The sequence below is a fragment of the Athene noctua genome, chromosome 1 (assembly GCF_965140245.1).
Source record: "Athene noctua chromosome 1, bAthNoc1.hap1.1, whole genome shotgun sequence".
NCBI classification, from domain to species: domain Eukaryota; kingdom Metazoa; phylum Chordata; class Aves; order Strigiformes; family Strigidae; genus Athene; species Athene noctua.
This window is the reverse complement of record NC_134037.1, coordinates 248,551,678-248,576,567: the sequence shown is the minus strand read 5'-3', so window position 1 is coordinate 248,576,567 and position 24,890 is coordinate 248,551,678. Positions and strand designations below refer to the sequence as shown.

Sequence of the window (24,890 nt, the reverse complement as noted above, 5' to 3'; positions counted from 1 at the left end):
AGCAGAGAAGTGCTATGGATTGACCGGGACCCCATTCCTCATCCCCTCACACAGCTTGGGGTAAGAGGGAGAAGGGTTGTGAAAGAAGGAGTGAAGTTGAGGCTCATAAATGCTGGGGGTGGGGGGTGTTATATAGTTTTGTCTTTGTTTCTTACCATCCTACTCTATTCTTAATTGGTAATAAATTAAATTAATTTTCCCCAAGTTGAATCTGTTTCGCCTGTGATACTAATTGGTGAGGGATCTCCATGTCTTTATCATGACCCATGATCTTTGTCATCTTATTTTTTCCCCATGTCCCATTGGGAGTGAGAGAGGAGCTTGGTGGGCACTCACAAGTCAGCCAAGGTTAACCACCAGAGCAGCAGTGAGTCTAAAAACTTATCTCACCTTTCTTCCTTTCCAGCCTTAATCTTGATTACATCCCTGTTACCTTTCCTGTTCCAGTTTTTCTGTAAGATAAACATTGTGATCAATTACTTGATCATCTGCCATTCACTTCTCAAAACTTACTGAAATGAGATTTTCCCTCTTGTATCTTTTAAACAAAATTGCTAAGGTGGCCTCTTCACTTTTCTTTCCCCTGCTTTCCACAGCTACAAAAGTGATCCTGACATGTCTAAGCAGGGTAGTGTCAAGTAAAGGAGGGGATTATTTCCAGGAATAGCATGCAGTGATACAGGAATACTGGGGTCATCTCTGATAGTCAACATTAGAAACCAAAGCTAGACAAATGCAGATTTTAACAAATGAGAGTAGGTTACAACTGGAACAACTTACCCAGGGAAGTGATGGATTTCCTGTCTCCTGAAATCTTTAAATTAATATTGGATGTTTTACTAAAATATATGTTCCAACTCCAACAGAAATTACAGACTTGATGTAGGAACTGCTGGGTGAGATTCTTGGTCAAATCAGATTAGACCATTGTACAAAATGGTTCCTTACGGACTCTCAAATTAAATTTAAATTAACATGCTACCATTATATTTGAAAAACACCAAGGCATATTCCTCACCTCAGTTGGTAAGCAACTGAGTAACTTGCTGTGCCACTATAATGGACATATGTCTAAAATCCTATACTTTTAAACATGTTTGGCATGAACTCACATGAGTACATGTCACCAGATTAACTAAATGTTTTACCTGTTTCCAGGTTCACTTGCTCCTAGTGGTGAAGAACCAGCCAGTCATTATGGAATGGAAGTATTATCCCATTTTCATTACTTTTTACTTGGATTTACAAAGTCATAAAGTTAAATGCTAAAGGATGGAAGAAAGGAGGAACCAAATCTTGGGGAGAATTTAGGAACACGAAGGAGGCAAGGCAAGGAAGAAGAAAGGCAAGCAAGAGCAACAGCAGAGGTCACAGAAAGCCATGGGTAAACAATGTGAGACACAAGCCTGCAGATTCAGAGGAAGGATGGCAATACATGGAGGGAAAGTAAAAGGAAGACTTACTGAAAAATAAAGGAATGAGTATTCTGAAATGCAGGTGAAGTTTGCTTGCCACTGACCTGCAAAGAAATCTCTCAAAGAGTAATTTATTTACAGAAACTCCACACTTTCCCAACCACGCACACACAGACAGTCACGCACACGATGGCACATGCCCATGCAGATAAGTTTATATATAAATCTATTTTCAATGCTCTTTGCTTGCTCTTCTGGGTACGTGGTTGATGGTAAGGAGCTCACGATCATGCTTCAGGAATCACTGCCACCGTCTGCAGCAATTAAAGGGGGTGTCTTCCAGCCCAAAACAGGAGAGCTTGAGGACATGGGATGTGGTAATAAACTAAGAAAGTAAACCTGAGTGAAAGCAGGCAACACTCTGGTTTGGAGCAATTGTGTGTGCTTGAACACAGAGCCGCAAAGTTCACCTTAAAAATCAATATCCTTTCATATTACCAATTAACATTTTAAAATTAAGTTATTGGAGCTCAAATCATTCCCTGTAGCTGACAGAAACCTCTCTGCAAAGCTACATGTAAAACTAGAAGCTCCCTTCTCTGACATACAGCTATTGTTGGATGATTTCATTACCTATAATTTATTATATATATATCTTTAATTATTAACTGCAATATCCCCAGACTTCTGGCAGCAGCTTTGGGGAACTTCCAAGGCTTGGAAAGAAAAATCCAAAGGCACCAAAAAGAAGGGTCTAGACACATTAAAAAGCTCCATTATTTTTCCCACCAAAAAAAAAAAAACCAACCCTAAAATTAAATATATATATAAAAAAAAAAAAAGGCGGCATAGGAGCAGCGAAGTTTTCCTTTCATTTGCTCTGTCTCCTCTTGGCGTGAGTGCCCACCAGCGCCGAGCGCTTCCCTGCTCGTCCCTCTGCTCCATCCGCTGCCGCAAACCCCGAGAGCGGGGAGGGATCCCGCTCCGCGCGTGCGGAGCGGGGCTCGCAGGACGCGGAGCCCTCCGCCCGAGCGCCCCCCCACGGGGACACACACACACAGGCCTGCCCGGCCGCGACCCCCCGCTCCGCAGCTGTTCAGCACATGCAGATAGGACCCGCCACCTTCATTAATAATAATTGGTACTTAATAACCCCAGCCGCGGGCACGTGAACGACAGGCTGCAGCGGCCGTGCCCCCCCGCCCCGCGCAAAGCCCGGGGCAGTGACCTTGCCAGTCTCTCTCACCCTACGCCCGCCGCACAAACTTCCGCGCCGCTACGCGTCCGCGGATGTGCGAGCGGAAGAAATACAGAGGGATGGGGGGGGGGGGACCACCAAAAAACACCAAGCAAAAAACCCCATCGCTTTCGCGGTGGCTGTGACCGCCAGCGCTGCAGTGCGCGCTCGAAGCCGCGGGCGGCTCCGCGGGGCGGCGCGGAACGGGACGCGCGCGGCAGCTCCCCGTCCGCGGCGGCGCGGGCGGCGGCGGGAGGGGGGCGCGCACGGCGCATGTCCGCCCGCGCCGCGCCGCGCCGCCACTAGACGCTCCCCCCCGCCGCCAAACTCACCACCATCTTCTGCATGTGCAACATTCGCAGCCGGACAGAAACCGCTCCCCGGCGATGGAGACTGCGGGAAAAATCCGCCGCGGCGGGATGGCTTGCTGAAACGGCAGCGGCAGCCCGGAGAGAGGCAGAGCGCGAGAGAATAGCGAACATATACTAAAACAGAACAAACAAACAAAAAAAAAAAAAAAAGAAAAAAGAAAAAGAAAGGAGGAAACCTCTCTTTTTCTCCCCCTTTTTTTTTTTTTTTTTTTTTTTTAATTCTTGGTTTTGTTTGTAGCACCTCGTCCTCAATGCCTCTCTGAGCAGCATCTAGCGAGCGAGCGGGAGAAGGCGAGACAGAGAGGCAAAAGAGAAGATGAGGATAATTTGCAGACAGCTTGTCTTGTTGTTTTCTGGCTTTTGGGGACTAGCAATGGGAGCTTTTCCTAGCAGTGTGCAAATAGGTAAGCGCTGCATTGGGCTGTGTGCGTGTGTCCAGGGGTTCAATCCTTTGGAAAGTGAGTTGGAAAGGAGGCTCTGAAGGCAGTTTGCAGATTTCTCCTCCACCGCTCATCCCATTTCCCTGCCTTCATGAAAATACCCGCGTGTATTTGTGTATGTATGCCCCCGGGAGTGTGTGTAGCCGTACATACGGGTGTGCGTTCGCGTGCGGCCGGGAGGATGCTTGTCTTTCGCAGCACTCCTTCCCGCTGCGGGGCGTGTGGGCTCGGGAGGGGGAGAAGGGGCTCGGGGCTAATGCCCCTTGGCTGCTTCAGCCCCCTCCGGCACCCCGCTTCTGCCAGGCTCCCGGAGCGATGGCGAGTTCTGTGCACCGGAGGTTGCCGTAGCCGGCAGGGCTGGGGGGTAGAAGGCAACGCTGCCCTTCTTTCCATTCCCGTAGTTGGAAAGTTCAGGATTTTGTAGGTCTCTCCCTGTAGTCCTGTGCCCCATCCTCACCCCTTTGCCGTCGCCTCCTGCTTCCCTCCTTTCGGACGTGTCTCGGATGGGACGCAGCTATCTGAATTCCTTCCAGCTCAGCTCCATCACTGCATCATTTCTCGTGGACTTGTAAAGATGCTGCTAATAAGGCTGAGCTGCTCCCTGCCTGCACATGGCTGCAGAGGAGCAAAGTTCATTATATTCCTGTTCAGTGCAGATTATCCTACACTGAGTTGGTATGTTCTCTTTTTTTTTTTAATCTAGAAAGCATCGTTCGCTTTAATCAGCCCGCCACTTAATGTAAGAGGCTGTTGAGTAGCTGATTTACCAGTGTGTTCGGTATCAGGGAGATGGAGGCTAAACACTTTAAAAGGTCACTGTAATCATGACAAATCTGGGTATTTATGTATGAAAGGCTAGAAACTGAGAAGTCAGGAAAGAAGCATGAATGCATCGGGGAGGTTAAAATCGATTGAGGACAGTGATTTAAAGGCAGCAGTTGTGATTATGAATATGATTAGTTCCTTATCCATTAAAGTCTTAGGACTTGCCTTGCTGTGCAGCTTTGGGAGAGACAGTGCTTGGTGTTACAAGGGAGTAAGTAGCTTGCAAATGATTCACCCTGCTTCCTTTGCTTTTTGCTTTTTTTTTTTTTTTTCCTGTTTTTTTGTAGGTGGTCTCTTCATCAGGAACACAGATCAGGAATATACTGCTTTTCGATTAGCAATTTTTCTTCATAACACCAGCCCCAATGCATCTGAAGCACCTTTTAATTTGGTTCCTCATGTAGACAACATTGAAACAGCTAACAGCTTCGCTGTAACAAATGCCTGTAAGTAAACGTGTCATTGATCTGACCACCTTATGAGTAAATTGCAGTGGAAATAATAGGAAACCACATTATTATCTTGCATTGGAAATATATCAGTAAGTCTGTCTTCAGTTTAGATACCCTTTGCAGAAAAGCGAAAGGGGCAGCAATCCTTGTTAGTTTCTAACTGGAGCAAAATCCCTTCTCCTGCCTTCTGCTGACTAACCTGATGTGACATTTACTTTAGTGTTATTACTGTAATTTCTTGCTTTCTGGTTTCTATGGAGATGAATTTTGTTGTTGTAAAGAAAAAATATGAATGTCGCGGTCAGTCCATAAACCCCACAATTACTCTTGTTCACTTTTGGGTATGGCATACCTCGAGTGTATTTCAAAAAGTGTATATATATATATATATATATTTGTGCTCACAAATGCTTTTCTAATGGCTGGAAAGGAGGCAGGGAAGCAGTGGTGTGCAGGATAATATATCTGAGTTGGTTGACGCTGCAGTTGATCTGGTGATGTCACTTGAGGCAGCCCTGCTCTTATATTCTAGGTTGTAAATGTCTCTTATCATCTCGTAATGCATACATCCTGTGGATATGTCTCTATGCATCCATACATTGGTGCCAAATCAAGTTAGTATCTGATCTACTTGATTTCACAGACCACCTCAACTGGAACAAATACTCTCTTCGTACTATATATTTTGTACACACACACATCCGCATGCACACAGATGCACATACACCATAAGAGGAAAACAGGGAAAGAAATGCCCTTACCGAATGAGGTAACATTTACTTTCTTCTTTTTTCTTTTTTTTTTTTTTTTTTTAATTTAAAGAATAACTAGCTGAACTTCCTACATTTAGATCACCTCAGGGGTCTTTAAGCTTTGTTAAAACACATGCTGGATACTGCTTAATCTCCAAAAGAGGCAAAGCATTGTTTTTATTTATCTTCATGTATGTCAGGCTTATAAAAAGAAATTAATGTTATTATGTAAGACAGTGGGATATAGCGTGGCAAAGCTGAAGACTGTAGTAGCATTACTATTTTGATGTTTGTATTTCAGGATTCTATAGGTTTTCCTCTGTGGCCTTTAAGTTTTCGAATCCCTCCTCTTCATTTAAGAGTGAATTGCCTCTGGAAGTAGATGCTCTAAGCAACATTGCTGAGCGAGTTTAAAATAGAAACATACTGGAGACGGTCTTACGCTTCATCATGCCTTTAAAATAAATACTATATTTCTCTCCACTTTCTCACAGCAGTCTCTATGGTACTTTTTAATATGTGAACATTAATGTGCAGTTCTCATGCATAATTTTTTGAATGATTGCTAAATTTATTTAGACGAGTCTTTGGTACTCCAAGTTTCAGATGACCTTGCCACCTTATTTAACAGGAAAAGCTGCTGAGCTGCCAAAATGGCTCCATTCATTTTATGCAGGAATGATTGATGTCCCATTAAGTGTGAATTCTATATTAAGCAATGTATTAGTTGTGTTTAGCGTGAAAATCAATATCAAATTCCATAAGGAGCAAACATTTCCAAAGGTGCTTTGAAACTGGAAGGAATCAGATCTATACAGGTGTAATTCATTGAGAAAATATTACAATGCATGTCAACTTTTGCAGGCACTGATTATAGATTCCATGAAGACAAATGACATATCTTTTTTAAACTTTCATTTTTAGTGAAAGAGGAGGGGACTAAAGTTTTTGTATATTGAAATCAGTAATTTCAGGTGAAGTCAATTATTTGAGATTCTGCCTACGCATCTAGTTCTACCAAATAATTTCTGACGCTATTGTTACTTTTTGGATTAAGGGTATTGCACAGTATTTTCCGTTTGAACATTAATGAATTAATTCTGATCTACATAAATTTAAAATAATCTAAAATGGAGCTGCTTCTCTGTGTAAGACTTAACACCATAGATTCAAATAGGGTTGGCCCAAAACTTTCCTCATTTAGACTATTCACAGCAGATTCTTCTCTCTCATTCCAACCACCTTAGGTTATGTTTACCTTGCATTGCTTTAACTGAGGAAAACCTGTCCCTTTATATTTGCTGTCATTTATAGATATAGATTTATAACCTGATTATTATTTTTTTTTTAAACTGAGCCCAGTTTCAGTTCCAAAGAGTTTGATCACTCAAAGATGCTGAATCTTTACAGTATGGAGAGAGTCAGAGAAAGAGGGGGAAAGTAAATGTGTATGTTTATGTGTGTATGTATGCTCGTATAATTCTGTACGTGTCTCTGTTAGATAGGCGTAATCCCAGAAGCCTTATTTAGGTCTGTACTTTCCACTTACACCAACATGTATTTTTATATTAGTCCAAGTTTGCATTTATTTCACATTTTGCAGTCTTGTGTCAATAATCTGACTGCTGCTTCTTTTTTTAAAACATTTTAATACTGAAGAATATTTTTTAAACAACAAATCCACTTCTAATGAAACATAGGCAGACTGAATGAACATATCGTGTGTCCCTTAAGCTAAATATGAGCAGAGTTCTGCAAAAATCAATTGTCTGATAGCTGGAGGACACCGGCTTCCATGTGATTGAATTTAGTGGCTTGACAGAGGCTTCTAAAGCGCAGATGTGTGAGATTTTCTAACCTAATTAAAGAACCCCCACCATCAGCTCTGAATTAAGTGATTTCATGGCAATATGAAATGATAACTCTTTGCTGAACCGCTGTGAAACAGTGGCTTTGGATCTTGCTATTTGTGTAGAAATTACTCAGCTCACACGTCCCCAAATATACAGTACAAAAGCCTTAGAGCTGCTGGACTGAAATGAATATTCATGTGAGTTCAAGCATAACACTCTGAGACATGACCAGTTACTTCTATTTCTGTTTCCACTTGCTGCAGAGCTTACTTGTGAAGATTCAGGGCCTGGCCACTTGCATGTGTTAGGGATAGTAAACAGACTATTTCAGAGGATTAGGGATGGCATATTAGCAGGTAACTCACTGCAACACTGGAAAAACTTGATTATTTTTTTCTTTTCACTAGCTAAAAACATATAACCCCATGTTCACCCAGGAGTACTTTTGGCACTGCAATAATTTTGTATATTCAGTTTAATACCCATCTTCTAATGATTATCTTACGCATTTTTGTTTTCTTTTAAACGGTCCCAGAACATTAGTATTTTTGTTCTAAATCGTGAATACACATGAAACAAGTTGTTTAAGCACATAGACTCTGTTGTATGTTTGCAAAATTGATCTGATCTATATCAGTTTGAAAATAGACCTTTCTTACCCCCTCCCATTTGCATGTTTTATTTAAACTCTGTTCATTTCTTTTGCACTACATACATTATTCAGAGAGTCTCTCTTACTGACAGAGAGAGCTGAAATTATTGCAAAACATGAGTAGTACAAGATTCTTACTCATCAGAACACAGTACACCAGAGCTGAAACATTTGACTATTGACATACATTGTTTTGCACATTATAAGCAGGAAATTTTGCTCATGATTGGAAATCTACCTTCAGTTTGATTTCAAATGTTGGAGCAATGCATTGATTTTTGGAGAGGATTGTATATATTTGTTCTTTAGCTGAATGCAAAATAATTTTCTCCATTCCATGAACCATCTATATTACAGTAGTATATCTTAGCAATGTAGTCATCATTGAACCTACTTGTATACTTTTGAGAGGCAGCTCTGTAATTTTACAAAGAACTATTTGGTTTCTAGCTCTTCTCTTGTGGTTGAGAATTTTTCTGTTGAAGTTTCAAAAATCCTTAACGTATAACCAGTCTTGCAGTTCATGTACAGGATTAGGCTAAATGGGGAAGGAAAGAGATCAATTTGAGTCTCTCCATCAGTGTTTCATAATAAAAGTAAAGCTTTTCCCTTTGAGTCTGTTTGACATGTGTATTCTGAGATGAATATATTCCTAATAAGTGTAATTTGGGGTAAACCAGACACTCCTGTTGTTTCATCTTGTCCACAATTCAGTTCTTACCAGATTTTAACCCCAGTAGATACAAAACCCCAGGAATAACAATTTTGCTTATTACACGCCCCATGGATCAGAAGAAGAAAAGCCCACTGGGATTAAAAATTGCATATCTTGGAATAACTTTTCTCTTTTTCCAAGAGTGATTTTTATGCCCTATGGACTCCTGTGGGGTTGATGACCTGAAATTGGAGGGCCTGATTTTGCCTCACCATCATGAGCACAGTTTCTGGGTGAGATCCACTGAGCTCAGGGTCAGCCCTGAGGACGGACAGGAACCTCACTCGTCACCCTGCCCTCCCTGGGGGTCTGTCTCTGGGCTTGTGATTGCTAGTGAGGGGAGAGCACTGTCATTTTGAAGTTAACTTTTCTGCTGAGACATCCCAAAAGCTGAAGAAATAGACTCAAATGTAGTAATTGCCTTTATACTATGACTTCATTTAACTTACAGCAGTTCAGCTTTGACTCGCTAAGCTTCATCATAATGGGATTTTCATTAAATTTGGTTATTAATTCTGCTTTATAATTACAACTCAATTTAACAACAGGAGTGTAACCTTAGTTTAATAATCAGTGTCATTTAAAACCATGGTGTTCTTTGTTTAGAATGTGAGGTTTTGTACAGCTGAATCGTATTTTGCTGTGATCAAGAGCAGTAGAGTATTCCCAAGGATGCAGTTTGGAGTGTATTGAGAGTTACCATAAAGGCATACCATACGGTCAGGTTAGAACTGCAAAAGCAAATAGTGTGCCAGTTGGCTAGGAAAATGGAACTGGATTAAATCATGCTCTTCTAAAATAGGATCGATTACAAAAACCCATTTGAAGTGAATGTTTTACTTTAATACATGGAGTTTATCTTAAACTAGACCCCAATTATTGAAAACAATTTATCTTAAAATTTCTATTGTTAGCACATGCTGATGGAATCAAAGAATATATGTGTACTTGGGTGTCACTTGCTGAAAGGATTGTTTATTTTTAATATACAAGAAGTCTGTATGCAAAGAGTTTCATAACTCTACATGTGGTCCTTGTAAATAACTGTACAGCATAGAGAAAATCAACCATCAATATCTCCAATCCATCAGTGTCTGGATTTAATTTGCAAGGTTATTTTTGGGAAAATAAATTACAGACCTTTGCTGAAATATAGTCGGATTTCTTCAGTGAAAATTCAGAACATGCATTTCTCTGGCATGAAATAAGACTTTTGTCCTAGCATGTTACTGGACTGGCTAAAACTGTAAACTCAAAAGCGTTATTATAGGCTACAGAAATAATTTCATATTCGTTTCAGAGGATTAATAACAAAGATTGTGTTCATTCCACCTGCAGAAGCCAATGCAGTGCTGTATTTCTTGTGCAGGACAAAGCACTGTAACAAGTAAATTAAATTGATTAACTTCAGCTTTATCATTATAATCTAGGTTTGTATGCTAGTCAAAATAGCTCATGCATTTCACTTTTAGGTCTTTATTGTTTTGAGACTTGCTTGTTCATGAGAGAGGAAGCCGTTTGCTTTGCTTTCTTAACTGGTTTAGATCCTACTATGAATTGTGCGAATTCACATTGTGGGCAGGTGAAGTTCTTTGGATTTAAATGTGTGACCAAATAATACTTTCTCATAGTTCTTATTCTGTAATAAATGACTGATTTAAAGGGGATACTAGTGCAAAAGTGAAGAACTCTGTATGATTGCACCAGTTTAATTAAAAGGAAAAACTGACCTCCTCTCTGGTTTTCCATTCCTTTGGGGACTTGACTTGAGGCAAAGATTTTGGACTAGTACAGCACCAAGTCTGCTTCTGCAGCTTAGGGGGGCATACCTATACCGAAGTTATATGTTCGGGCACAAAGTCAAAATAGATAATTTATTCCTGTGTAAATCAAGAATTGTTCTTCTGAACTTGGGAAAATAAATTTGTTCAAGAGTACCTAATCACAGCATCTTGTTTAGACATTTTGGTGTTGCTTTACTTTTAACCATTTTCACAGAAGTTTTATTATCCTCCTCTATCTAGTTTGGGTTCTTACATAACTTTTTAAATTTTTTTTTGTTTTAAAGATATTACTGGCTGATAACAGTGCTGATATGGATTCACTTGTTTGTCAGCGCAGTTATGGGTTGAGTGCTCTTAAAAATTCTGTGTCAGTGATAATCTGTTTTCAGGCGCCCAAGTTCAAATAGAGAGGCTGTCTTACATTTTGGCACTCAGAGACATTATAGTATTTTCCAGAGTTCTCAGCAGCACCTGCCTTCCCAAGGGGAATGGTTTACTACTGAGCATTTTGGAAAATCTGTCCTTATCTATGTGATAATGCATGGCTCAACTGTCTTGTCTCAGTAGTGCTACTTCCTTGTGAGGACTTTGTTTCTTCCCTGTTCTTTTTCCTACAGTCCTGATGAAGTGTCTGCCTGACTTCAAATAGTTGCAGCTGTTTGTTGGGTTTCTGGTTCCTTACGGTGAGAAGACGGAACCAGAATATCACATACCTATCACCTTTGTCTTGTCAATGCACTGTGAAGACTGAGCCCATCCTTCCTCTTCATGAGGTTCCTCAGAAGCTGATTATAGATAAGCTTTATGTTGAACTCAAGGGGGAATACCTGGGTACTTAATAACAAGCTGCTGCTCTTGCTGGGTTTTGGCCAGCTATGCTAACATTAACAAATTCAAGTTCAAATGTTGGCCCTTGTCCTGCAGTTTCTTCCCCAGGCAGAGCTGTTTGATTTAAATAAGGGCTCTCTACCTAGGCATACTGGTACCCATTATACTGAAGGAATAGTGAGAATCAGCTTTTTTCCAAGGTGAACAGATTCTTTTGTCTCATAGCTCAAATTTTTAAAAGTATCAAATTGCTTAACTCCTGTTATTCTTAAAAAAATATATGTTTAAAAATTGGCCCCCTGGTACATAATTGCCTATTTTAAAAGAAAGTAATTTGGACTCCTGTTTTCTTGTGTTCCACAGGCTATTTTGGTGTTATATTTATATGCAACCATTGTTCCTGAAAAATGCAGTCTTGTGCAGTACATTTCTATATTCTAAAGCCACGGACAACGCGAGCATGACTGCAGGGTTTTTTCTCTAAATACACATAGAGCACAAGAGAAACAAAAAGCACACTTTTCACCATCTTATTTATTAGATTCTTTGCGGAGAACAACTTTAAACACATTTTGAAGACCGATACTAAAATATGTCAGCTTTTAACTGTTCATAACAGTTCCTCTGCTTCGCAATTGCAGACCCTCTGTGGGGTAGATTCTGTGCCATTTCTGCATGCACACTCTTCCAATGGCTTTTACGGTGTGTTTGCATAGTACTCTCTTAAACCCATAAAATTTGAATTTAAGTTTTATTTGTGCATCGCCTTTTCATAAAATTCAGGTGTGCCCAATGAATAACCATCAAATAGGTGTTTTAGGAAAGTTCACAGGTAGTGAGAGTTAATTGCTGAAAAGAATTGAGACTTTTATGCTCCAGTTTTTTGCCTCAGTTTTCAAATCCATTTCTAAATGGTGTCCTGGTTTCGACCAGGATGGAGTTGATTTTCTTTGGAGTATGTCATACCATGTGGTGCCATGCCCTGAGATTTGGGTGGGTGGGCTCTCTCTTGCGGGGGCTTTTCGCTCGGGCTTGGGCTGGTGCTGTTTGCTCGCTGGGTCGTGTTGTTGGTGGAGGGGGATGGCGGTCACCACGCTCAGTAAGTCACTGCTGCATTTTACCCGTTTCTCTTTGAACTCACTATCGTTACTGTTGTTCTCTTGTTATATTTAGTAAATTCTTTCTTTTTATTCAACCTACGAATTTTCTTCTTTTTTTGTCCCTCCCCTATTTCACCAGAGGGGGCAGGGGGGAGGTGAATGGCCGGCCGTGTGGTGTGTGGCTGCTGGCTTAGTTCAAACCTCTACAAATGGTTATGGAATTTACATTTTCACATTGTGGTGCAAAAGGCATTGCACGTGTTAGTATTAGAAATTACTATACAAAATAATTAGGAATTGTTACACAAATATTCTGGTTTTGTTATTGCTGTCACAGTTTTGTGTTGAGGTTCATTTCTTTTTGTTAAAGATTTCACTAATACCACATGTCTGGTTTTTTTAAATGTCAGGATCAGATCTGTTTCCTCAGTGGGTAGAATGATTCTTGTAATACATAATCAAGGTGGAGACAGAGCAATGAGAGGAAATTCTTGTAGAGCAAAGAGAGTACAAAATGTAGAGTAATATTTGCCTGCAGAAGCTTCCTGTTCTGCTTTAATATTCCTGATGTACAGTAGCAGTATTTCACACTACTAGTTAATGTGAGATATGGGTCTGGATGGTGCTGTGTTCAGGTCTGGAAAACATTATTGAGTGTAAGTGGAAAACACTTCATCAAGCACAGATACATTCATGTAAAATTCAGAAGTAAAAAGCTATAATATTTTTTAAGAAGCGCATGCACAGTAGTACCTTTAGCCCTTTGTTGCCTCACCTAAGTTGATGGGGAAAAACGGAACAAGACTTAACAGACCCACAGTCTCTGCAGAACCACGTAGGACTCTGTATTGGTGATTTCCTCCGGGTTTTCTGTGTGGATCTGTGCTGGAGAGGCTTGCTAATAAAGGCCTTCAGCCTTGGTCATTTCCATCCATTTAATCCAAGAAGAGTGTTTAAGAATGGACTTTTCAAAACCATTGCAGCTGGGAGGATAATTTCCTTTGAAAATCAATAATCATGTGCTCTTGGCTGACTCAGGAGTTTTTCTCACTTCTCCTCCAAGTAGAAAGCACAAGCTGGGTAAGAAGCTGGCTCCCGGGGCTGTTTGTGCACCCTATTAACACCGTCTCTGTATCTAGCTGTTTGCGTGCCCTCCAGTTGAGAGCTGGTCAGGTGCTTTTCTTTCTCAGGTCCTTTTTTTTAAATCGGTATCCTTGTTCAGTGCTTCTCTTGGGTGGTAAAAGAAATGGAGTAATACTGTAAGTGATGGATGATTATATAGATAAGAATTGGAGTTGCTGTCTGGAGGCACAAGCAAATGTCCAAGGAAAAGAGCATAAGAGGACATTGGTGTATTGGGAGGATGTACATCGGCATCTGCTGCAGGATTACAGATGCCCCATGAAAATATGTTGCTGGCAGGTCAGAAGTAGTTCCATATTGAAGTGATCCAATTTACAAGCCCTTAACAGATGATACAGAAAAGAGTGAAAGCAGTCTGGGGGATGAAACGTTGTCTGATGGCTGTGAGCATCAGTGCTTCAAAGAAGAAAAAGTAAAGGTCACCAAAATAAATGTGAGAGTAGATAGCATGTAATAGTGTTCACAGGTTATTGTGCTCTAAGGCTAGATGAGAGAATTTTGATCACCCAGGCTGACCAACGAGATACTAGTCAGACAGCCCCAATTAATTTCTTTATCCAGCCCACATTTTTTTCCAAATAAATCCACTGTTGAATTAAAGACTGAAAGAATTGCAGGTAAATTGTCATGTCATCAACACCTCATTTGGACATATCACCCATTGTCTTTATCTGTGTTGAATGTAGGAGTCATACAGAGTAGGCAACCAGAAAAAAATTGCCTACTGGTTTTGTTGTTGGTCTCTAATTTAGAGAGATAGCATAATCAGCATGATTTGCATCCTGGCGCCACAGTTGTGCAGCTCCCAGAGCCCCCTGAGGTTTGTTCTGGCTGGTTGGTGCTGTCTTGCCTGCTCACAGGGGCAGTGTGGGACACCCTTGGTAGCAGGGCCTGTGCCACGGCAAGACATGTAAAGGACATACAGGGGACTTCTCCAAGTACCCTTGGAAAATGCTTCCAGTGGACACAAATGGTGGTTTTTTTCTGTCTTAAGAGAGAACATCTAACCCCACAGAGGGGAGTATGTCTTGAGGCAGTAGTAATATAAGCTCGGTAAATATGTTCAAAGACCATTAACTATGTTTTTGCTAGCAACTGTATGTTAATCCCCGTTATTTGTACAGACTTGTCTACCTACAAATACAACTTAATGGTCAGGTATGTTACACATATTTTACTTTCTATGAGCCACAGAGGATGTGAATCTATTACTGCTTTCACCTGGAGGGTTTGGGCTGTTAGCTTAAGATACTAAGAGTTATGAATTCAGCTTTGGAAGTCCCTGGTTTCATCTGCTTTGTGTGTTGGAGGAGATGGCAGCCTGAACACAAACATGATGATGAATGAGATTTAATGCACAAGAATATTTCCAGAAAGCAAAAGCCTAATAAAGGAGTACAAGAAGTGTTCCCACAGCTGTCCTTGGTGATCTGTTGTGCTATTCTGAATAGCAAACTTATATGGAAAGACAAAAAAAAGGACAAACCTTTTATTTTCTTATACCATAAGTCATTAAAACAGAGAGAAATATTAACACAAGACCTCAGCAATTAATTATGGTATACTAATAGCTGTATTTGCAGCATCCTGTTTACTACCATTCCATCCGTTAAATGGTTTGCTTAAATGATTTATTGTACTGTTATTATTCAAATCACATGGAAAGTGACAAGGTGGTTTTAGATAACTAAGTCAGAAAAAGAACAGGCACAGTTAATGCAAATGCATGTGTGCAGCATATAATTGACGAGGTTCGGCCAGGTGTTGTGCGCAGTGGTTTGCAGCCCAGGCAGGAGGTGGGTCTGCCCCGGTTCTTCGGGGACACTTGCAGACTCAGAATGACAGATTGCCCGGAGTAAGGAATCAAACGAGTTTGAGACCATGCGCCTGAAGTTGGTGTTTGCCCTCCATTCACCCTCAGTTGGGTGGAGAAAGGGTTCAAGATTTATCAGGAGCTCTGTACTTCATGAAACAGCATTGTTCAGTGTTGCAGAAGGAGGTTTCTGAGAGCAGAGGAAGGGCTGACATGCAGTGCTGCTCGCTGCATGGGGAATTTTCTGTTTCTGAAAACAGAGCAGGAAGGTGTGGCTGGTGCTTGTGAATTAGAGATTATAACTGGTGTGAGCTGATGTGACTTTGGAAAACATTAGGTGGACATGTGGTTTGTGCTAAGCTGAAAACGTGGTGTGGAGGAGGAAGTAACGAGTAATCCCCATGTCCAGTGGAGTATAGTAGGAGTTAATAGACATGCAAGAATGTAAGACTCAAAAATACTATTTAAAGAGACAGGGAGAATGCTGTTCTCTATCTGCCAGCCTCTTGTCCCTCCATGCTTTTTGCTGGTACATGCCCCAGCTTTTCATGGCAAAATGGGAAGAGTCTGCAAGGAGCACCAGCAGTGGAAGCAGTGGACATGGTGCTTCTTGAGCTCTGCACCACTGAGAAGTGCTGCTGCACAGGAGACAGCAGATGGAATCCCAGGGGCTGCCTTCCCCATCCCCTTCCTGCCCCACACCTAGGGACAGGCTGCGAGGGCTTCTGGGTTCAGCATGTGTTACTAGCGCCTGTAACGTATTGATTACAAATAGCCATCAGCTTAGCTACTGCAGGGAAAGGAAGCATAAGGACAGAGCATAAACTATTTGTTTCTTGGTTATGAACAGAAGCAAGATTACATCCTTATACAACATCAGAAAAACTGCAAGTTTACATCTCTGTCTTACTCCCCATACCTTGCCTTAGATTCCATCATGGTCAATACTTTCTTATTTTAAGGGAGTGAATGGAAGGAGGGAGTGGTTGTGTTGTACTACAGAAGACAGTTTATACGGATGAATTGGATTGCTTTCGTCCATTCTTCTCTGGGTCTCTGACAGATGTTGAAGGACTCCTGTATTTTTATTTCCTGATGAAAGCCCCAGAAAGCCCATCATTCTTTCAGTTACTGTTTATGATGGGAATCTTTTGCACTTCAGTACAGCTGGCAGGCACCAGAGCTTCACACCTTAATCACATTTTCTTTGTCAGCCTTTCACATACTATGCTAAATGGGAGACTAGCAGAAAATCCTTTGAGCAATTACAGTAATAGGATAATAATAATTACTGCAGTTCCTTGCACTTACATAGTGTCTGTGAGATTAAAATGAGATCCAGCATAATGTTACCCCTTTGAAAAGGTGTGGATATCCCCATCCTCTGCCAGTGGCATCACCTTAAGAAGCAACTCTCCATGGCCTCAGCTTCTTTCTCCCTTATCTTTGGTATGGTCAAGGAGGTCTGTACTGCTATCTTCCTATTCATGTCTGTGAGCAATTGACTGCACAAATAAAGTCATGAAAGAGAATGTGAGTGAGGGGAATCAGCAGCCTGAAGAAGGTTTTGTTGATGTGTGTGGCTATAAAAGACAAGAGACTGTTAAAGGGTAAAGTCTCTCTAGTTCAGAGGGAGCATGTTTACATGAGGCATTTTCCTTTCTTGGCTTCACGTCATGTAGATCTTAGGAGCATTAGTGAGAGTTAAATGTGTGCAACCACAAATGTAACACACAGGTGTAACTTTAAGCCTGTTCGTTTCTTAAGATGTGAGTTAAGATAATGCACTACCTTCCTATTTGGTCCTGTCTGTGAAAGTATTTCTGCAAACTGTTGGATTATTGGTACAGTAAGTTAGCAGTTTCTATCTGGTGTAATAAAATCCTTCGGGGCCTTTTCCTGGCCCCAAAAAACTGCTCCACACTTAATTAAAATTATGAAGTTCAGTGTCAATCTTTCAAAACATTGTACCTATTGTTAGTGCTGTAATGATGATAAGTTCCTTAAGGATGTGTGTGACCATAATAAGCTGCTGCCATAATTTTTTCACAGAGACAAAAATAGCAAAGTGTTTTAAAATCCTAGATACTATTTTTTTGGTGGTACAGTCTGTAACTTTCCACAATAAAAATACAGAACAACTCCACCTTTTATTGGAAGCCTGCCCCTTTTTCTCACCTCTTAGTAGGTCCAAACAGAGATGGAAGCATCCAAAACCTGTTGGAAGACAGGAACGCAGCAGACTATCTCCTTGCATTTGCAGCATGGGTGACTGAAGAAGCTCTGTTTGTCACCTCAATTAATGTGGGTATCTTGATGCTTGACTTCAAGAGAGCAAATAATGGCTCAGACTTCCTAAAATCAACGATGTGCCGCAATTCTGGCTCTCTGTACAGCCAGTTGTAACCCACAGGAGACCTCCATGGAGAGCAACCTGGATGTGACTATTCCCAGTATCACACTGGGTGAAATGCCTTTAGCAGCAGCCAGCCATTCCTCATGGTACGAGAAGGCAAATGTCAGAGGTTATACTGTAATACTCACTCTCTTCTGTTGTCATCTTGACCAAACAAAAGATGTTCTGGTCCATGATGTCTGTTTGGATCTAATCCCCTGGAACTTGTAACACCTGACAGTAGTCCCAAAGGATTGCAGCAGAGGTTTTCTGGAGTATTTTACATTTCTGCCAATCCAGTGTCTGCTCTGGTAATTCCGTCTCCATTTGGCTGTGCCAAGGACATGAGGAGAGCAGAAGAGACGATGGCTGTCCACCCTGGCCTTCCTGGGGCCTTTATCTCCTGCATCTACAACCCACCTGGGAAAGCCCCTGCCTGGGAAGATCACTGATGTCTGCTCCGTTTTGCCAAGGGAGCAAAACTGCACAGGAAGCAAAACTAGGGTGGGACTTGCATTCTTCTCCTCCAGGGCCTCCTGTGCATATTTATGATTTACATCTGCACTCTGACTTTCTCACGCATATCTGCAAGAGACTTTGAGCAACAGTTTGATTTCTGGAGCTCAAACTCTTTGTTTTCTTAGGATTGTTACTTGCATCTCAAATTATGCACATGGTTGACAGTGTTTGTCACCAAGAAAGGAAGTTTGGGATAATAGGGACAAGTCACTGGTGTCTTAGGTTGAGCTGCAGACACATGTAAAAACATCTTACTTATTTTCTTCCATGTGTATGTAAAGGAAGCTTTACAAAACACTTAAATACCTTTAAAACTCTTTTGGCTTTATGTTGACAACTGCAGACATTTAGGAGATGCTTTCCAGGAAGAGACTTTAAGAGACTTGATCCATCACACATCCTGGCCGGCCAAATCTCAATACTCCATTGGAAGCATGGATGGGGCTTAATTTACTTGGACCAAGTTGTTGTTAATTTCTGGTTGAAACTGTTGCCCAGAAGTCTGTGTAGATGTGTATAGCTAACAGAGACCTGTCCTTCTCTACATTCATTTTTGTACTTCTATCAGCTAATTCAGTGATTGAAATACTAAATCTAGCACTCAGACAGAATTTGGATTTATGACAGTCCCTGAAGGACTTTGACTTATAATTATTCATGTAGGTAGTTTTTAAAATTTATGACAGAAATAATACCTCTGTGCTAATATTTGCCCTCTTGCTTATTTAGAGCACTGAGAGTAAGACAAAAAAAACGAGCAGCTAGGATTTCCTGGGGCAAAGCTCTGGCTCAGTGCTCTGCTGTCCCTCACAGGGCCTGGAAGCCAGAGACATTTCAGAGACTTTAGACAAGTTCCAGAATTTGCAGAGATGTAAAACCAAAGTGATACTTGGTCCAGAGCAGCAACTAGTATATTTAACTGTACTTTAGAAGCTCTACTTGTCTCTTTACAACTAACTATTGTTTTCCGCTATTCAGGGATGTGCACATATACTGTAGAAGAGTTTAGCGGGTCGTCTCTGTCCCACTCCACATTCTCACAGGTTGACGGTGATATTCACCAGTTTGTCCTGCCCCTCTTGCTGCTCTGTCATAGTCTGCGGTATTGCCCAGAGCACATTCTGGATTTCAAGAGGTTACAGCACATCCCTTGGGACTAAGCAGCAACGAGGAAAGATGAGATCGGGCAGCTGGAGTCAAGTCTCAATGAACCACCCAGTGTGGTGTTGCCCTGCCTTCTCCCTTCCCTCTCAGGCCATCACATCCACCAAGCTTTATGAAGGGAACCTGCCAACAGCACTGTTTAGTCAGAACTGAAAGCAGCGATGTTTGGTTTTTGGAGTTTTTCTTCTGGTCATACCTGCCATCTGTGTTTTCCATGTTCCTATCAATATCTGTTGGAAGTGTGATGTCTTCCAGTACCCAGAAATGGGGAGAGGTCGTGGAGTACAAGTGGACAAAGAGATAAAGTATTTCCTAGGAAGGAGTTGGAAATGAAGAACAGATTTCTTTTGAACTTGTGCTTAGGGAGAGCCTTTCCTCAGGCTAAGGTCATGTTTTCACTGAAACAATGTGAAAGTGAAGTATTTTTATCTTAACGACTAAGAAACTAACTTTAGTGTAAACCTGTGACACCAGAGAGCTTTCTCATAAGGGGAAAGGCTGCCGTAGTCAATGGCTTTTGTTTTAATGAGTAAGGCAGTCTTTACTCAGATAGACAAACTGTGATCTGAAAGGAAGCCCTTCTCTAGCGGGGGCAGAAAATGTCTTTAAATTAGTGTCCTTCTAACATTCATGTCTTTGTAAGAAGAGGGTTAGTGATGTGATCAGGTGTGAGCAAGATGAATGGCTTTCAGATATGCTTGGGATGATGGCTTTGCTTTGTTGCTGTTTTGTTTTGTGTTTTTTCTTGTTGTTTGTTTTGTTTTATTTTATCTCACATTCAAAATGAAGAACCAAGAATCTCCTGTATAAATCTTACAAAAAATCTGAAACTTCCAAGTGGGTGAACATGAGCAAAGCTGGTACTTTCCATTTCAGCGAGGCACACCAGGGCGGGTGTTGGATTAATGCTGTTTCACGGGTCATTAAGGACCTGCAGAGGAGCTGCTGTCTCAGCGCCACCCCGAGATGTGGCAGCGCTCCCACACAGGGCTTGTGACACCCCTCGCTGTGGGGTGCCGGTGTCCCTGCCACCACTGTCCCAGCCCTGTGTGAGCTCTGAAGGTAACACACAGGACTGGTTTTAGGATGGGGAGGGGGTTAAGCTCGTAGGATTGTACAAAGGCCATGGGGGGCTGCAGCTCTTCGAGAATATTGGAGCAAACCTGCATTAAGGTCCAGGCCCGCTGCTGCCCATGCTGAGCAGTGCCCACCTTGGTGGCTGGGTTCTGGGCGAGGACCTGCCTGGTGCCTGCCCACCTGCATCCTCCCAGGGTTGGGCGCCAGGCAGCGGGGCTGGAGAGGGCATCAGCTCTTCTTCCATAGAGGTAGGAGGCTATAAACAGTGATTATCAGCCTCAGGCTCACTGCAGCGAGTGCTGTCATTAAAAGCTCAATTGCAACCACTACGGTGAATGTAAGGGACTCCAAAAAAAGGTGATTTCAGAAGGAAACTTTCAGACCTTCTAATAAGCAAAATAGCTAGTGCTTGTCTGTATGCCTTGAAATGATGTGGGTTTTTTTTTTCTTGCTATTTAGGGTTAATACAGTGTGCATGTAGTAAGAGCATGTCTGCTAAGTGTTTCTAGCAAGAGTTCTTGAAATGCTGCCAGACGACCTGGAGAGCAGCATACCTTGCTTTTAACACAGAGCGACAGCTTTGCATCACACATGCCACTGCATAGCCAGGATTGTAAATGCCCAATTTTAATTATCAAGTATATTTATAATTCGTTAATAGGAGATAGGAAAACAGACCAGGCTGGCTTTGCAGTGTGAGAAAGATAAATGGAAGATGGTGTGTAGGTAATAGATGCTGGAGTAGAACATGTGGAGTTTTTCTTTCCTCCATTTTGTCTTGCTGCAGTTATTTTGCTTAAACTCTGTTTTTCCAGGAAGAGGGGCTGGAAATAGGACAAATGTACATCCATCACAAATGTTCAGAATTCTGAAACTGAGCTTTAAGTACAGTGTGAACTGCTGAACACAAAACTTACAGGAGCAGAAGTAATGTTTTGGTATGTTCTGTGGCAAATATTTCTTTAGTTATTTAACAGCACCCATTTAAACTTCGAATGTATTGAATAACATATTTCTTAACCACGTCCCTCCTAGTTGTTCTTGAATATGTAAATTTAATTGACTTACTGATAAATATTCCAAGAACTGCTTATCAGTTTGGGTGATATGATAGATGATATGTCATTGATTTAATGACATAAAGCCATGTTTAGGTAATGAACTTTTGGCAGTCTTTCTCTTTTAAACATATAGTCATCTACTTCAACATTTTTTTTTCAGGCTAAATTAAAAGTAGAGTGAGAAATGTATATGTAATATATCACATTCTCAGCTGTAACTTGAGTCTAGATAGCAGAGTACACCATTGCCTAACCATCAGGCTCACTTTAGAGGCATAATCAGCTATAAGAAAATGATGAGTACCTAATTTTATATCATTAGAGATAATTATTATAACTGGGAATGCTTTTAACGTGAAAGTGAATAAATGGCACCTGTGCAATATATATGTCCATAGTTCAAAATACATGTTTAAATGAAAGATGTAATATGAGATAGAGAATTGAAATTCTCAGTTTGTTCATGACATCCTTTTTTTTTTTTTTTTTTTTTTGTGGAGGTGTCTTCGGACACTTATGATGAAAATGGCATTTAATACAATGTACTAGTTGTGTGTATTGTGTGTAGACTTAGTGGCAGATACATGTTACGGCGCTCCTAAATGCGGTGGTTCTTTGCTGGACCGGGACTTGGCCAGGAGGCAACTTGGCCCCCACCAGCCCCCAAGCCTGGGTGTTGGGAGGGTCTAGGGGAGCACAGACATCTGGGGGGGAACTTAAAAAGCCAACAGGCCCACTGACTTACTTTACTCACTATGTCATTCACTATAGTTGAGAACATAATTCATGGGTGGGAAGGGGACGGTTTTGAATGCAAAAGGTTCTTGTAATTTTAAAAAATCAAAAAAAGTCAACAGCATACGATACCTGGTTCGCAGTGAAAGACGGACACCCCATTGCCTACTGTGAAGGCATCTGCTTATAAAATGATGTTTTGAAGCATTCCTTAGTCTTTTCTTCACAGCTGATATTTTTCCTGAAATGGAAGAAACCCAAAAAACCCCAACTTCTGGCTGCCTCAGTGTCTTTCACATGGGGATTTCAGAGGTGTTTGTATTATCATTAACTAAGTTTCTGAATGTTTCATGATTTATGTGGAATATGAAAATACTATTTCAGTTGGTGCTCAGATGCATTTGCTTTCTGTGTGCTGTAATGGGTCAGGAGAGCTGAGCAGAGCAGAGATCCCGAGCAAGGCTGTTGTCCTCCATCACAGGTGATCTGTGCAGGTGCGGTGAAAGGGAAGTTCTCTAATTCTTAACGTCAGTCAAAGCTGAGCACCTGGTGGCCCTGAGAAGAGCTCCCCATTGCTGCTGCTGCAGAGAACAGAAGCGATCTGGGCTGTTTCCAACTGATGGGGCATTTGGGCCCTGATTTCCAGCAGTGGATTGCTGAGGACACCCGCTGCTCTGGCAGCCAGAAAGCTAATGGGAGACGCTGTTGTTCAGTTTTCTGAAAAACAGGGCTCAATTTGTCTCCCAATTGAGTCACTGTATGTCACATTTATTTTATCTGGGAAAAAAAAGTTAGAAGGGTTTCTGCTGGAGCATATATGTGGGTTCACCGAATTACAGAATCCATGATTATGTGAAGTGACTTTAACCATAAACTTCTGTTTCAGTTTTAGTTTGTCAAATGAATAGAATCAGCCAAAGCCCCCTTCTTTTATAGTTTCTAGGACAGCTGGAAATTTCAGGAAGATTCAGTGCCCAGCTATACATGCTGTATGCGCGATAGCATCTCTTAGGTATGTAGGTGTAGCAAAATTACTGTCTCTAGGTCCAGTTTCTGACAGTTTGATCTTCTATGTGCCAAAGACAGAAATTTCATTTTATCTAGATATTCTCATCAGCAACAATCTGTTATTTTAAAAACTGAAAATACACAAAAAGTTGAAGAAAAGGAAATCAATGGTATAAATTATTCAGTGCCAATAATTATTTCAGGGCATGTTCCTATTCCACATTTCCAAGAGTTTAAGGGGGGGCACTTTTATACTTCAGAAATAAATTATCCTCTATCAAAGAAAAGTAAATGCACTGAACGGCCAATCTACAAGTGAAAATAATCATTGCTATATGATGTATCCAATATGCATTTAGTGATTCTGCTTTAAAGACAGGGCACAGATAATATTGTTCTTCAAGGCCCATGTCAGAGAAAATTTGGTTTTGTGCTTTTTCAAAAAAACCTAATTAAGTCAGAGTCATTGCAATTACATGTATGTGTAAAGTTAAGCATACTTTTAAATCCTTAGCTGAACAAAGCTTTCAAAGCATTTCAGTGTTGTTCCAGCCAAAACACAAATATTTTACAAATCGGGAAGGGAAAGTGAAATGTTTGCTTGAGGCCAAGGAACCAGTTACCAGCAGGATTGGAATGAACTAAATTCCCTGAGTAGCTTCTTGACAGACAGAGCACAATTTGAGAGCCATTTACATATTTAGATATATGTGTTAAGAAACTTCATGATGGTCATGTTTTATTGTTGTCTTTATTCTCTGGAAATGCTCTGTCTGAAAAATAGGATTTTAAATAAACTATTACATGACAATCTACTACAAGTATAAAGATAAATAGAAATTTATGCATATTTTCTTGCTTTTGTCTTACAGTGTTGTCGTAAACAAGTTTATAGCCTTAGCAATATGTTTCATTTTCCATAGTACCATTAAAGCTGTGATTTAATTTTAGTTTGTGGTGTACAATTGCTTGTTGGTTTATCATCAAGTTTATTGTAATCAAGGTATATTGCTGGGGTATGGAGTACACTTTTCCCCAGCAAAATTAATTTCCTGATTGTAAAGAACAAGAGCAGTCGCTGGAGCTATTATCTTACTATTCTGTTTTTAGTTTTTGTTTTAATAATTTATTGAATATGTAGTGTAAGCTTCTCATGCATTAACCTTTGCATACAAAAAAATTCTGCAAATAATTCCTGTTGTTGGGCTGTTCTTCAAGGAAAATTTATACACATGCCTATTTTTTAATAACAATTGAAGTATGGAAACAATTGTTTTCCAAGTGGGATGAACTTTCAGAACTGTAGAAATAATGGTATAGGTTGAAGTAATTTATTTCATATATTTTTATTGCATTTCCCCAACAATGTTTGTATGCAAAAGATTCAAAACAAACAAAACAGATGTGGTTTTTTGTGTGACAAGTGGTAGAGCTATGGGACTCTTTTCTGAAGAAAACTGGTGATGCAAAAAGTTTGCATGGATTCAAGTACAGCTTAGCTGTGCAAAGAGATGCATGAGGCCAAACCACTCAGAAACACTGAGCTGTAAA

General features: G+C 40.9%; 1 protein-coding gene across 12 annotated transcripts in view; it reads left to right on the top strand.

The window, feature by feature from the left end:
* Window positions 1-3,259: 3,259 nt before the first annotated feature.
* The window catches only part of GRIA4 (glutamate ionotropic receptor AMPA type subunit 4), a 245,231-nt gene continuing 223,600 nt past the window's right edge, over window positions 3,260-24,890 (top strand). For 11 of the 12 annotated variants that reach the window (XM_074916362.1, XM_074916324.1, XM_074916352.1 and 8 more), the window contains exons 1-2: window positions 3,260-3,427; window positions 4,576-4,734. In XM_074916362.1, coding sequence (XP_074772463.1) covers window positions 3,340-3,427; window positions 4,576-4,734 — 247 coding nt within the window. In that variant the 5' untranslated portion in view covers window positions 3,260-3,339. Of the gene's footprint in view, window positions 3,428-4,575; window positions 4,735-24,890 lie in introns of those variants that run through there. The other variant, XM_074916344.1, reaches the window with a different exon arrangement.